At 41.4% G+C, this 14,756-nt stretch overlaps 1 protein-coding gene across 6 annotated transcripts in view; it reads right to left on the bottom strand.

The window, feature by feature from the left end:
• rab6a (RAB6A, member RAS oncogene family) overlaps window positions 1-1,566 on the bottom strand; it is a 92,366-nt gene extending 90,800 nt beyond the window's left edge. The window contains exon 1 of one of the 6 annotated variants that reach the window (XM_059963947.1): window positions 1,157-1,566. In XM_059963947.1, coding sequence (XP_059819930.1) covers window positions 1,157-1,226 — 70 coding nt within the window. In that variant the 5' untranslated portion in view covers window positions 1,227-1,566. The remainder of the gene's footprint in view (window positions 1-1,156) is intronic. The other 5 variants (XM_059963946.1, XM_059963949.1, XM_059963945.1 and 2 more) reach the window with 5 other exon arrangements.
• Between the last annotated feature and the right edge of the window lie 13,190 nt (window positions 1,567-14,756).

Below are 14,756 nucleotides of genomic sequence, written 5' to 3'. Positions count from 1 at the left end.
GTCTGTATCGTTACTGCACAAACTGTTTAATCAGCTTTTTTAAAAACGAAATCTCTACTAGCGAATCAATAACCCATCTCCATCATATCCTAGTTTTATGGAAAACAAATCTTAATTGCTACCCTAAATATGTTATGCTTCAGAAACCGATACATCTGAGACTATGTATCAATAGGGATTTTTTTACTTCCTAGTTAATTAGACTATGAAATGTAGGTTTACAGTGCTACATATCGACGTTCGCAATAGGTATTCAAATCAGTGGGATTCTTGCCCAGTTCATGCGCTGACAAAAATGCAAATTATCCGTGCTGAATTTTAATGAAATGGGTCTGTATAAATCGATCGCTTTGATTTAATTTACAGTAAATTATGGGTTGAACTGTTTTAAGATTAACAATTCAAGGTGCGGCTGTGTGGATCTTTCCAATATAACGTTACACTGCTTAGTAGGCCAGATTTCAATCAACTACCGGCTGTCTTGATTCTGGAAGAGAAAATAAGAATCACTTCCAGCACTCTTTTTAAATGCACCACTGCTGAACAAATTGCCAAAATGCAAATTCCTGATTCGAGACTAGCTGTGATCAAGACAATTAACCAGATTAAAAGAAAACGCCCTTGTTTTGTAAACAGGGTTAGTCAATAGTAATTTAGTGCTCAGCAAGACAGTGCAGGAAAATGCGGATGAATGCGAGTGGATATTACCACTGAAACATCGGGGGGGGGGGGAAATCACGAGCTGATTAACTATTGCAAGAATGATAACACCCACACCCACCCACCCCCCACTCCTGCGCGTCCAACAGTAATGAAAGATTCAAAAAAAAGATAAAACTCAGCAAAGAATGTAGAATGAATGCAGTCAATACACATCTGCCTGCGAAAACCCTTTCATCTCTCAAAACGATGTTGGCGAGTGACTTAACCTGCCATTGGCTGTTCAAAGAATAGAGATTTTTCTCTCTCTCTCTCCTTCTGCTTTAAATCATCTTTATTTTTATTCTCTTTACATCCCCATTCCCCAGGCCTCAGGTCGAAGGTGTGTCCACAGGGAGGGGTGGGGAGTGGAAATCAAGTCAATGCAGCCTAGCGCCTGCCAGTCATCCCGATGAGAGAGGCACCCTCTACACCAGCTCCCCCGCCGGTAACTCACCGCTCTGCTCGCCCAGGAAAACCAGCTTGAATTTCCGCAGCGGGTTCCCGAAGTCGCCTCCCGAAGTCATCGCGCAGAAGAGAAGAGGGTTTGAAAGGAACTAAACGTCTTCTTTTTCCTTCACACCCGCAGCCGAAATGTAGTTATTGCTAAATCTAACTGCAATCGATTACGTCTACCGGCGATATTATATGTTTTAAATTATCCACAGTCAATTGAAAGAGGCACACACACAAAAAAAAATCGCCTTACTCTTCACGGTTACTATACGAGCCGCTGCATAACAACCTAACCTGCTTGCTGGAAATGGCTTCCTGTTCCCGTGGAGAAAAGGGAGCGACATGACTGGCAGTCCTGTTAGCCAATCAGCAAAAGGAAAGTTCTTCGGTGTGCGTGACGTCTCCTCACCGGACATCCAATCAGTGGCGAGAGAGGAGCAGAGACGGCGTCCGGTTTGGTTGATCCGCAAGTGACCTGCGCATACGCAGAACGCCACGTTACCATCCCACCCACGGGGTGACGTCACCTGTCACACAGGGATCTTTGCCCTGTTGTTTGAACTGATGGGTGGTTGAGAGTTGTAAAATATGGTATGATAAGACATGTTTTTTTTAAATTTTTCTTATGATACATCATCTATTTGATTGCAATTAGTGCAATTTATAGCATTAGATCCAAGGGTAAAATCAGGCCATTTGGTCCATTGAGTCTGGTCCACTATTCCATTATGACTAATTTATTTTGCCTCTCAGCTCCAGTCACCCTGTAACCTTTGACATCCTTACTCACCAAGAACCTATCAGCCTCCACTTTAAATATACCCAATGACTTGGCCTCCATTGACATCTGTATCAATCAATTCCACAGATTTACCAATTTGACATCTGTATCGATCAATTCCACAGATTTACCAATGTCTGGCTAAAGAAGTCCCTCATCATCTCTATTCCAAAGAGATGTCCTTGTATTCTGAAGCTGTGCCCTCTACTCACAGACACTCCCACTATTGGAAACATCCTCTCCACGTCCACTCTATCTGGGCCTTCAATATTCAGAAGGTTTCAATGAAATTCTCCCTCATTCTTCTAAATTCCAGCAAGTGGAGACCCAGAGGGATGAAATGCTCTTAATATGTTAACCCTTTCATTCCTGGGACCATTCCCATAAATACACAAAATGCTGGAGGATTTTGCACCAGGGCCTGCTGATGGGTCTCGGCCCAAAGAGTCAACAATTTATTTTCTTCCATAGAAGCTGCCTGACTTGTTAAGTTCTTCCTGCATTTTTTTGTGTGTGTTACTCCTTATCTGCATAATCTCTTGTGTTTATCTTGTGTAAACCTTCTCTGGACCCTCTCCAATGACTGCACATCCTTCCCTAGATAAGGAGCCCAAAACTGCTCACAATACTCCAAGTGCAGTCTGACCAATGGCTAATAAAGTCTCAGCATCACAATCACAAGAGAAAATCTGTAGATGCTGGAAATCTGAACAACACGCACAAAATGCTGGAGGAACTCAGCAGGCCAGACAGCAGCATCGGTGGGAAAAAAAAGTACAGTTGGCAGTGCATGAAACCTCGGCTTGTAACGTTGACTGTACTTTATTCTATAGATGCTGCCTGGCCTGCTGAGTTCCTCCAGCATTTTGTGTGTGTGTTGTTCAGCATTACATTGTTGCTTTTATATTCTGGTACTCTCAAAATGAATGAAAACATTGCATTCGCCTTCCTTACTACCAACTCATCGTGCAAGTTAGCCTTTAGCAAATCCTGCACTATGACTCTCAAGGCCCTTTGCCCTTCTGATTCTGAACTAGCTTCATGTTTAGGAAACTGTCTACCACTTATTCCTTCTAACGAAGTGCATGACCATACACTTCGCTGCACTGTATTCCATCTATCAATTCTTTGCCCATTCTCCTAATCTGCCCAAGTCCTTCTACAGACTCCCTCCATCCTCATATTACCTGCCCTTCTACCCAGCTTAGAATTCTCCACAAAACCTGGCCACAAAGTCATCAGTTCCATCATCCAGATCATTAGCATTCACAAATAGCAAACCCAACACTGACCCCTTTGGAACACCACTCAGGCAGCCAACCAGAAAAGGCCTGCTTTATTCCCTCTTTTTGCCTTCTGCCAGTCAGCCAATCTCCTATCCATGCTCATGTCTTCCCTGTTATAGCATGGGCTCTTATTCTGTATAGCAGCCTCATGTGTGGCACCTTGTCAATGGCCTTCTGAAAATCCAAGTAAACAATATCCATTGGCTCTCCTTTGTCTATCCTGCCTGTTATTTCATCAAATAACTCCAATAGATTTGTCAGACAAGATTTCTCCTTAAAGAAACCATACTGATTTCAGCCTATTTTTTCATAACACTTGAAGTACTCCAAAACTTCATCCTTAATAATGCAGTCCAACATCTTTCCAACTACTGAAGTCAGGCCAACGGCCTATAATTTCCTGTCTTTTGCCTTCTTAAAGAGTAAAGTGCCATTTACAATTTTCCTGTCCTCCAGAATCATTCCAGAATCTAGTGATTCTTGAAGGACCACCACTCATGCTTCCACAATCTCTTCAGTTACCCATTTTAGAACACTGGGGTATAGTTCATCTGGTCCAAGTAACCTATCTACCTTCAGTTACGCTTCGGCTTTTAGATATGTGCCTATGACAGCTTTCAGAGGATAAACGCTTTCACAGATGGTGGATTTTAAATCCATAAATGGTCCATTTTCTTTGGTGTCTGTTTGATTCAAATGAAAAGTGAAATAAAGCAGAAAGAGAGAAGAAAATGAAATCCAGGAACAGAGTATGTCTGAACAAAGAAGCAACTGTGCATTCTATATGACCCAGAGCACAGATTAGAAAACGAGAAGGTTACTCATCAGCTCAATCCCACCATTCATTAGTACAGTGGCTGATCTTAAGGAAGAGATAGATTCCTTTGAAGCAAACGATACCAATGGTAGAAACTAAGGTTACATTTAGATCATACATGATGTTATTTAATGGCAAAGCAGGCTTGGAGGGTTGGATGGCCTAACTATATATCTGTACTTATATCTTCCCATTGTGATCCCACATATCCCATAATAATATACCGATTGAAAAGCAATTTGAACTAGGAGAGTTTTAAGCACACACTGCAGTGGAGTAGTTCTGATGCAGGGCCTCAGCCTGCCACACAGTAACACAATGGCTCACTTGAAGCTTTACAGCACTGTCTATCCAAGTTCAACTCCCAAGGCTGTTTGTAAGGAGTTTGTACGCTCTCCCCATGCCCGCATGGATTTCCTCCTGGTGCTTCAGTTTCCTTCCACATTCCAAAGATAGACAAGTTATTAGATTATTTGATCACAAGAGTGTAATTGGGTGGCACCAGTTCACTGGGCTGGAAGGGCCTGTTGCAGATCCGTACCTCCAAATAAAAAAGACCAAAAACATTGGCAATCCTTTTGCCTCCATAGACGCTAGCTGACCTACTAAGCTCCCCCAGTAGTTTGGTTTTTTTTGAATTTGAACTAATATGCACTTTAATCTGTGGCAGACAATTCTACGGTTCTATCATCCTTTCTTAATTCTCATTCACCCTTTATCTTGGCTTGGTTAGATTAGATTTTCATTTATAACATTTCAACATATACTGTTTATTTCCAAGCATTTTGATTTTATTTGGCAGAATTATATTGTTTGGGGAAGACACTTCTTCTTGGCAATTTTCTTAGGTCATTGATGACATGCTTTCTCTGCGGTTCTGTGGCTGATGAGGCCAATATGGGACTGCAAGTGCGGCCTGACAGAGATGGTGGTTCAAATGGTTCAATTTAATATCAGCAAATGTATACAGAATACAACCTGAAATCTTACTCTTCACAGACACCGACAAAAGAAAAAATGCAAAGAATGAACGACAAAAACATCAGAACCCCAAAGCACCCCCTCCCACACTAAAGCATCAGCGGGAGCATCGACCCTTCCCTCCCCCTCCCCCGCAAAAGCAACGACCCCCACACTCCACCCTGCAAGCAGTAGCAAAAGCCCACAAAGTAACCTGGATCTAGAATCCCAACAAAAATTACAGTCCATAACCCGACTCTTCAGTATCCCAGACATGCTCTCTCACATTAACGAGGGAGAGAGGGATCACTCCTGCAACAATGAGAACAGGAGACCAGCAGCTTGCTGTTCGATGTTACAACCTTCTACATCGGTTCTCTGAGCCCCCTCACTCGAGGGCCAACAGGTTCTCACCCTCCTCCAAAAAGAAAGCAGAGGGAGAACGGATTGCTCGAGTACAGGAGCCTTCTTCCAATAGCAGTGCACACCCCATGTAGTCCCAATGTCTGGACCTCCCACGATGCTTCAGTCAGTGAATTCGGTGAAGAACCAGGTCATAGGTTGTCTGCGGGAACACATCCCAAAGTTGTACACCTTCCAAGCTGCTCATGAAGATATAGAAATGCCTGGATGCACAGCCACTCTGAGAACCTACCACTTGCGGGGAACTGTAGATTGAACTGCAGCTGCAGATCACAGACCCCAAAAAGACCCCAGTGAGGAGAGCTATTTTGAAAGAAAGTCCTCTCCTTCCACCGTTTATTCTGGGCTTCTATGTGCTTCTGATTGTTACGTTTAAAGTTCAAAGTCAAAGTACATTTATTATCAAAGTACAATTTGTCACCACATACAACCCTGAGATTCAATTTCTTGTGGGCATACTCAATAAATGCATTATAGAATAATAACCGTAATAGAATCAGTGGAAGACCGCACTAACTTTGGCATTCACACAACAAATTATTCAAGTCCAAACAGAAAATAATATTGTTAATTAAGAAATCAATATCCTGCAGTGGGAGGGAGAACAGCCAGAGGTCGTGGTACATATTGGCACTAATGACATAGGTAGGAAAAGAGCAGAGGTCCAGAAAAAAGTCTGCAGGGAGTTAGGAAGGAAGTTGAGAAGCAGGACTACAAAGGTAGTCATCTCGGGATTACTGCCTGTGCCATGCAACAGTGAAAATAGGAATAAAATGAGATGGAGGATAAATGCATGGCTGAGGGTTTGGAGCGGGGGCAGGGATTCAGATTTCTGGATCATTGGGACCTCTTTTGGGGCAGGTGAACCTGTACAAAAAGGATGGGTTGCACTTGATTTCCCAGTGGGACCAATATCCTGGCGGGGAGATTTACTAAGGCTATTAGGGAGAGTATAAACTAGAATTGTTGTGGGGTGGGAACTGAACTAAAGAGACTGGAGAAGAGGAGGTTGGCTCACAAATAGAGAAAGCTTGTAGACAGTGCGAGAGGGAGGATAGGCAGGTGATAGCGAAGGGACGCACTCAGACCAAAGGCTTGAGATGTGTCGATTTTAATGCAAGGAGTGTTGTGAACAAAGCTGATGAGCTTAGAGCTTGGATCAGTACTTGGAGATATGATGTGGAGGCCATTGCAGAGACTTGGATGGCTCAGGAACAGGATTGGTTACTTCAAGTGCTGGGTTTTAGATGTTTCAGAAGGGACAGGGAGGGAGGCAAAAGAGGTGGGGACATGGCACTGTTGATTAGAGACAGTGATACGGCTGCAGAAAAGATGGACGCCATGGAGGGATTGTCTATGGAGTCTCTGTGGATAGAGGTTAGGAACAGGAAGGGGTCAATAACTGTGGTAAACCATGTATATCTGTCTGGACACGCCCCTCTGCTGACTGCTCCTGTGGCTCCTCCCACAGACCCCTGGATAAAAGCGATTGTGTCACTGCTCCTCCCACAGTCCAGTACAGTCATCCAGCATGGACGTGGTCCATTTTACTGCTAATATAAGCCTTTCAGTATTTACTCTACTTCCAGTCTTTTGGTGTTATTGATAGTGCATCAATAACTTTACTGGGTGTTTTTTGTAGGCCGCCTAATAGTAACAGGGATATCGAGGAGCAGATCGGGAAACAGACCCTGGAAAGGTGTAATAATAACAGAGTTGTTGTGATGGGAGATTTTAATTTCCCAAATATCGATTGGCATCTCTCTAGAGCAAGGGGTTTAGATGGGGTGGAGTTTGTTAGGTGTGTTCAGGAAGGTTTCTTGACACAGTATGTAGATAAACCTACAAGAGGAGAGGCTGTACTTGATTTGGTATCTGTGTATTTGGATGTTCAGAAGGCCTTTGACAAGGTGTCGCACATGAGGCTGCTAAACAAGATAAGAGCACATGGAATTTCAGGGAGGTTATATACATGGATAGAGCATTGGCTGATTGGCAGGAAACAGAGAGTGGGAATAAAGGGATCCCATTCTGGTTGGCTGCCAGTTACCAGTGGTGTTCCACAGGGGTTCTTGTTGGGGCCACTTCTTTTTACATTGTATATCAACAATTTGGATTATAGAATAGATGGCTTTGTGGCTAAGTTTGCTGATGATACAAAGATAGGTGGAGGGGCGGGTAGTGCTGAGGAAACAGAGAGTCTGCAGAGAGACTTGGATAAACTGGGAGAATGGGCGAAGAAGTGGCAAATAAAATACAATATTGGAAAGTGTATGGTCATGCACTTTGGTAGAAGAAATAAACAGGCAGACTATTACTTAAATGGGGAGAGAATTCAAAGTTCTGAGATGCAACGGGACTTGGGAGTTGTTGTGCAGGATACCCTTAAGGTTAATCTTCAGGTTGAGTCGGTGGTGAAGAAGGCAAATGCAATGTTGGCGTTCATTTCTAGAGGAATAGAGTATAGGAGCAGGGATGTGATGTTGAGGCTCTGTAAGGCACTGGTAAGACCTCACTTGGAGTACTGTGTGCAGTTTTGCACTCCTAATTTAAGAAAGGATGTGCTGACATTAAAGAGGGCTCAGAGAAGATTCACTGGAATGATTCTGTAAATGAGAGGGTTAACATATGAGGAATGTTTGACCGCTCTTGGACTGTACTCCTTGGAGTTTAGAAGAATGAGGAGGGGCCTCATAGAAACATTTCGAATGTTGAAAGGCATGGACAGAGTGGATGTGGTAAAGTTGTTTCCCATGGTGGGGGAGTCTAGGGCATGACTTAAGAATTGAAGGGCGCCCATTCAAAACAGAGATGCAAAGAAATTTTTTTTTAGCCAAAGGGTGGTGAATCTGTGGAATTTGTTGCCACAGGGAGCAGTGGAGGTCAAGTCATTGGGTGTATTTAAGGCAGAGATTGATAGGTATCTGAGTAGCCAGGGCATCAAAGTGGGGGAGTGGGACTAAACGGGAGAATGGATCAGACTCGATGGGCCAAATGGCTGACTTCTGCTTCTTTGTCTTATGGTCTTATGGTATTGGGAAATGAACCTGGTCAGGTGTCAGATCTCACAATGGGAGAGCATTTTGGAGATAGTGATCATGATTCTGTCTCCTTTACAATAGCATTGGAGAGAGATAAGAACAGACAAGTTAGAAAAGCAGTTAATTGGTGTAAGGGGAATTATGAGGCTATCAGGCAGGAAATTGGAGGCTTAAATTGGAAACAGATGTTCTCAGGGAAAAGTATGGAAGAAATGTGGCAAATATTCAGGGGATATTTGTGTAGAGTTCTGTATAGGTATGTTCCAATGAGACAGGGAAGTTATGGTAGGGTACAGGAACCATGGTATACAAAGACTGTGATAAATCTAGTCAAGAAGAAAAGGAAAGTTTACAAAAGGTTCAAAGAGCTAGGTAATGTTAGAGATCTAGAAGATTATAAGACTAACAGGAAGGAGCTTAAGAAGGAAATTAGGAGAGCCAGAAGGGGCCATGAGAAGGCATTGGCAGGTAGAATTAAGGAAAACCCCAAGGCATTCCACAAGTATGTGAAAAGCAAGAGGATAAGATGCGAAAGAATAGGACCCATCAAGTATGACAGTGGGAAAGTGTGTATGGAAACAGAGGAAATAGCAGAGGTACTTAATGAATACTTTACTTCAGTATTCACTATGGAGAAGGATCTTGGTGATTGTAGTGATGACTTGCAGCAGACTGAAAAGCTTGAGCATGTAGATATTAATAAAGAGGATGTGCTGGAGCTTTTGGAAAACATCAAGTTGGATAAGTTGCCGGAACTGGACAAAATGTACCCCAGGCTACTGTGGGGGGTGAGGGAGGAGATTGCTGAGCCTCTGGCAATGATCTTTGCATCATCAATAGAGATGGGAGAGGTTCCCGAGGATTAGAGGGTTGCGAATGTTGTTCTCTTATTCAAGAAAGGGAGTAGACCATTTATAGACCAGTGAGTCTTACTTCAGTGGTTGGTAAGTTGATGGAGAAGATCCTGAGAGGCAGGATTTATGAATATTTGGAGAGGTATAATATGATTAGGGGTAGTCAGCATGGCTTTGTCAAGGGTAGGTTGTGCCTTACAAGCCTGATTGAATATTTTGAGGATGTGACTAAACACATTGATGAAAGAGGAGCAGTAGATGTAGTGTATATGGATTTCAGCAAGTCATTTGATAAGGTACCCCATGCAAGGCTTACTGCGAAAGTAAGGAGGCATGGGATCCAAGGGGATATTGCTTTGTGGGTCCAGAACTGGCTTGCCCACAGAAGACAAAGGGTGGTTGTAGACGGGTCATATTCTGCATGGAGGTCAGTCACCAGTGGGGTGCCTCAGGGATCTGTTCTGGGACCCTTACTCTTCGTGATTTTTATAAATGACCTGGATGAAGAAGTGGAGGGATGGATTAGTAAATTTGCTGATGACACAAAGGTTGGGGGTGTTGTGGATAGTGTGGGGGGCTGTCAGAGGTTACAGTGGGACATTGATAGGATGCAAAACTGGGCTAAGAAGTGGCAGATGGAGTTCAACCCAGATAAGTGTGAAGTGGTTCATCTTGGTAGGTCAAATATGATGGCAGAATATAGTATTAATGGTAAGACTCTTGGCAGTGTAGAGGATCAGAGGGATCTTGGGGTCCAAGTCCATAGGACTCTCAAAGCAGCTGCACAGGTTGACTCTGTGTTTGATGAAGGTCAATACACTGTATGCCTTCTTAATCATGGAATTGAATTTGGGAGCTGAGAGGTATTGTTGCAGCTATATCGGACCCTGGTCAGGCCCCACTTGGAGTACTGTGCTCAGTTCTGGTTGCCTCACTACAGGAAGGATGTGGAAGCCATAGAAAGGGTGCAGAGGAGATTTACAAGGATGTTGCCTGGATTGGGGAGCATGCCTTATGAGAATAGATTGAGTGACGGTTTCCGGTGACATCATCGTCGAGAATGGCAGCTTAAGTCACTAGCTCCTCCGGAAAAACGAAATTCTGAAAGAGATAGAGTTCCAGAAAGATATAAAGCAGCAGCTACATGATATTAAGTCAGAGTTCACCAACGTCAATCAAAAAATAGCAATGGCAGAGACTCGAATTGAGAAGGTGGAAGACCACGTTCAAACGTGGAATGGATACCGAGTAAGCCGATAAAAATATTAAATCACCAAGAAGGTAAACTGCTTGACCTGGTGGGAAGATCACGGCAGAAAAATATCAGGATATACAACGTTCCCAAAGGAGCGGAGGGCTCGTCTATAACAGAGTTTGTCGGAAAGTTGCTGCGGGATGCACTGGAGCTTTCCTCGACTATGGAGCTGGAAATCGAAAGAGCACATCGCGCGCTTGTCCCGAAGCCTACCCAAGATAAAGCAGATAAGCCACGCTCAATAATAATTAAATTCCTGCGGTACAGTACCAAGGTGGAGATTCTACGAAGGGCCTGGGGTAAGAAGAAGGTGTTTTTAGACGACAAATTAATATATTTCGACTAAGATTACCCCCCCCCCACAGTCCTGCAGAAATGTTAATAGTACTCTGAAGTAAAGTGAATACTAAAGCAAGAAAGGATTAGATTTCAAACTCCGTACCCTGCTAAACTTTGAGTGTTTTATGAAGACAGGACGTGGTTGAAACAGACAGTGGAAGAGGCGACTACAGACATGAAGGCCAGAGCGTTGCCTGTCAGTGTGATCAAACCAAGGGAAAGCCTAGCAGAGGAACTATCCTGCTCTGCTTGGGAAATAGTGCGAGAATCGAGAAGGCAGGAGATGGGAGGAGGCATAGAGAAGCATATCAGGAAGAGACCGGGAGTTTTCCAAAGACAGCCCTCACCCCCTCCAGAAGAGCCAAAAGTTTTGGCTAACATTAAAAATGTTGAGAAGCTAAACAGAAGCAAAAGTAGACAGTGGTATGTCTATCTCAAGAAATACTTAAAATAATATGTATTTTATATTACATAGTTGTAGTTTATATTACATACTTGCTCACTTACTCCTTTTTCCCCACCAAAATGAGAAAAAAAAATATATATATATATATATATATGTGTGTGTGTGTGTGTGTGTGCATATATGTGTATGTATGTAATATATATATATTTATAGGTGGAGTACACAAGGAAATCTTTTCTGTGTAATGGATTTGTCCACTGACTTTTATGAATACTGCAATGGGGGCCCTCAACTCACAAGTAGGCGGGGTTATCCCCTACAGCTAGACATATCCTCTAGCTCAACGCAGGATCATCTACTAGAGACCTCAGCCTTGGAATCACACCTCCATTGCCTTTTTTGTTATTATTTGCGTTTCTTTGTTCTTATTTGTTCAGGGAGTAGATCGATTAAGTTTTATTCTGCTAATTTCAATGATACATTGACAGATAAATACAGATGGCTAAGGACAAGGTAAGAGTAATTTCTTTTAATGTCAATGGGCTATTAAATCCAATCAAACATAATAGAATTTTATCCAAATGAAAAAAGAACAAGCACATGTAGTATATTTACAGGAAACTCATTTAAGTGATAATGAGCATAAAAATCTAAAGAGACTGGGCTTCACTAATTTGTTTTTCTCCTCATATAAATCAGGACATAGGAGAGGAGTTGCTATTCTTATCTCAAGTAAGCAAAATTTTGAAAAAGTATTTGAAATGGGAGATAAAGAGGGCAGATATATAGACGGAATATATAGATATATAGACAGAGGGGAATATCGTCAGAAATTCAGTTACTCTGTTGAATACATACACACCCCCTGGAAGTGATATTGGTTTCTTTCAGAAAATTACTGATATTATGGTAGCGGAAACAGAAGGTCTTCTGATATGTGGGGGAGACTTAAATTAACAATTACAACCAAACTTAGAATCTTCCAATAGAAAAACCTATTAAACAAAATCCTTACATAAGAAAGTTAATACACTTTTTGAGGATGTTGGTTTAATTGATATATGGAGGGATCTTTCAGTATGACAACCCTACTGCTAGGATTAAAATCAATGGATGTTTATCAAATAGTCTTACCCTAGAAAGGGACACGAGACAGGGTTGTGTATGGTCACTGCTACTCATCGCATTATATCTGGAACCATTAGTTCAATACATCAGACAAAATGAAAATATCAGTGGAATTACTATTAAAGGGACAGAGCATAAATTGGCTTGTTACGCGGATGACATTTTGATCTATCTAGGGCAACCAACATACTCTTTACCTAAATTGATGCAATCCTTTAACAATATGGTCAATTATCAGGATACAAGATCAACATAGATAAAACCCAATTACTTTCATATTACTATAGATCACCAAGAGAAATTGAAAGCAGATATCCCTGGGCATGGCACACAGAGTCTTGCAAATATTTGGGCATCATTATGCCAAAAGATTTGGCAAAATTATCAGAATGTAATTATCAGCCTTTATATAAAAAAATTAAGGAAGATATGGCAAGATGGAACCTGATTCCTTTTTTTAGTCTCAGTTCAAGGATTGAGTCTATTAAAATGAATATACTACCCAGACTGTTAAATCTCATTCAGACCCTACCAATAGAGATTAATCAAAATCAATTCAATGAATGGAACAAGATGCTATCAAGGTATATTTGGCAGAGTAAAAGGCCTAGACTTCGTCTCAAAACTTTGCAATTAGCAAAGGAAAAGGGGGGATGGGGCCTACCTTCTCTTAGAGATTATTATTTTGCAGCACAGTTGAGGACTGTGATATGTTGGTACAACCCATCATATGACACTCAATGGAAAAACGTTGAGGAGTGGGTACTTCCCGTCCCCATACAAGCAATTTTGGCTGATAACAACTTGCAAAGGTACATAAATACTATTGATTACCCATGGGTGAAATTGACTCTTAAAATATGGAAAACTACTATAAAAGAATATAATCTAGAGGGAGATATTGCAATTCTTAAATGGTGTGCATATGACTCGGATTTTACACCAAATAAATTGGATGCTAGATTTAAGGACTGGACAGCTAAAGGAATAACAGTTCTTTGCAACATAATGAAAGAAGGAACACTGTTCAGTTTTGAAATGCTTAAAGAGAAACACTTAGCAGAAAAACAGGATTTTTATCGATATTTACAGATGCGACAATATTTTAATAAGACGCTTAAAAATGTAAGCAAGACAAGTAAATGCTTGATAGAGCTCTTTAGAAAAGCATATAATTCAGATAATGGTAGTAGAATCATTTCAAGCATGTATAAGGGGTTGTCAAATCTTAAAATACATTGGACTTCATACATTAAAACAAAATGGGAGAAGGAAGGAGGGATAATTATACCTGAGGAAGAATGGACAACAATATGGAGATATCAATGGAAGTGTACCAATTCACAGAAATGGAGAGAGTTTGGATGGAAAAACTTGATGATATTTTATTACACCCTCTCAGAAATCCCATTATGATAGTAACCTCCCCGTTTGCTGGAGAAATTGTGGAAATCAAAATGCAAATCATAATCATATTTTTGGGACTACCCTGTGATCAAAAACTATTGGAGGGGGATACACAATGCCCTACAAGACATCTTTAAATGTGAAATACCCTTAGAGAGTAAGACCATATATTTTGGATATATACCTCAAGAATGGTTGAAATGAGATAAATATTTAATGAATATACTGTTGGTGGCTGGTAAAAAGACTCTTACTAGCAAATGGTATCACAGGAGAGCCCAACTTTAAATGCATGGATGGAAATTACAATGGACATTTACAAAATGGAGAGGATAACAGCATCTGTTGATCATAAGCTGGAACAATTTGATTCATACTGGGAAAAATGGTTTAACTACATAATGCCTCATAGGACAGATTTTATTCTCACAAATGAATGAAAATGTTGTAAAAAAAGATCACTCCCTACTTGTACATAGTTCTTTCCTTTTGCTTGTTTTTTTCTTTCTGTTCTTTTCTATAAGTGTATACCTCAGATAAATCTTTGTGGAGATTTGTGATATATATGATTATATGATATATATGTACAATGTCTGAAATACATCTTATGGAAATGTTTGTTTGATGAACTTCAATAAAAAAATAAATTACAAAAAAAAAAGAATAGATTGAGTGAACTCGGCCTTTTCTCCTTGGAGCGACGGAGGATGAGAGGTGACCTGATAGAGGTGTATCAGATAATAAGAGGCATTGATCGCGTGGATAGTCAAAGGTTTTTCCCCAGGGCTGAAATGGTTGCCACAAGAAGACACAGGTTTAAGGTGCTGGAGAGTAAGTACAGAGGAGATGTCAGGGGTAAGTTTTTTACTCAGAGAGTGGTGAGTGCGTGGAATGGGCTGCCAGC

The sequence above is a fragment of the Hypanus sabinus genome, chromosome 3 (assembly GCF_030144855.1).
Source record: "Hypanus sabinus isolate sHypSab1 chromosome 3, sHypSab1.hap1, whole genome shotgun sequence".
In the NCBI taxonomy this organism is placed as follows: Eukaryota; Metazoa; Chordata; class Chondrichthyes; order Myliobatiformes; family Dasyatidae; genus Hypanus; species Hypanus sabinus.
Note: the sequence above shows the minus strand (reverse complement) of the source record. Positions and strands in the feature narration are given on the sequence as shown.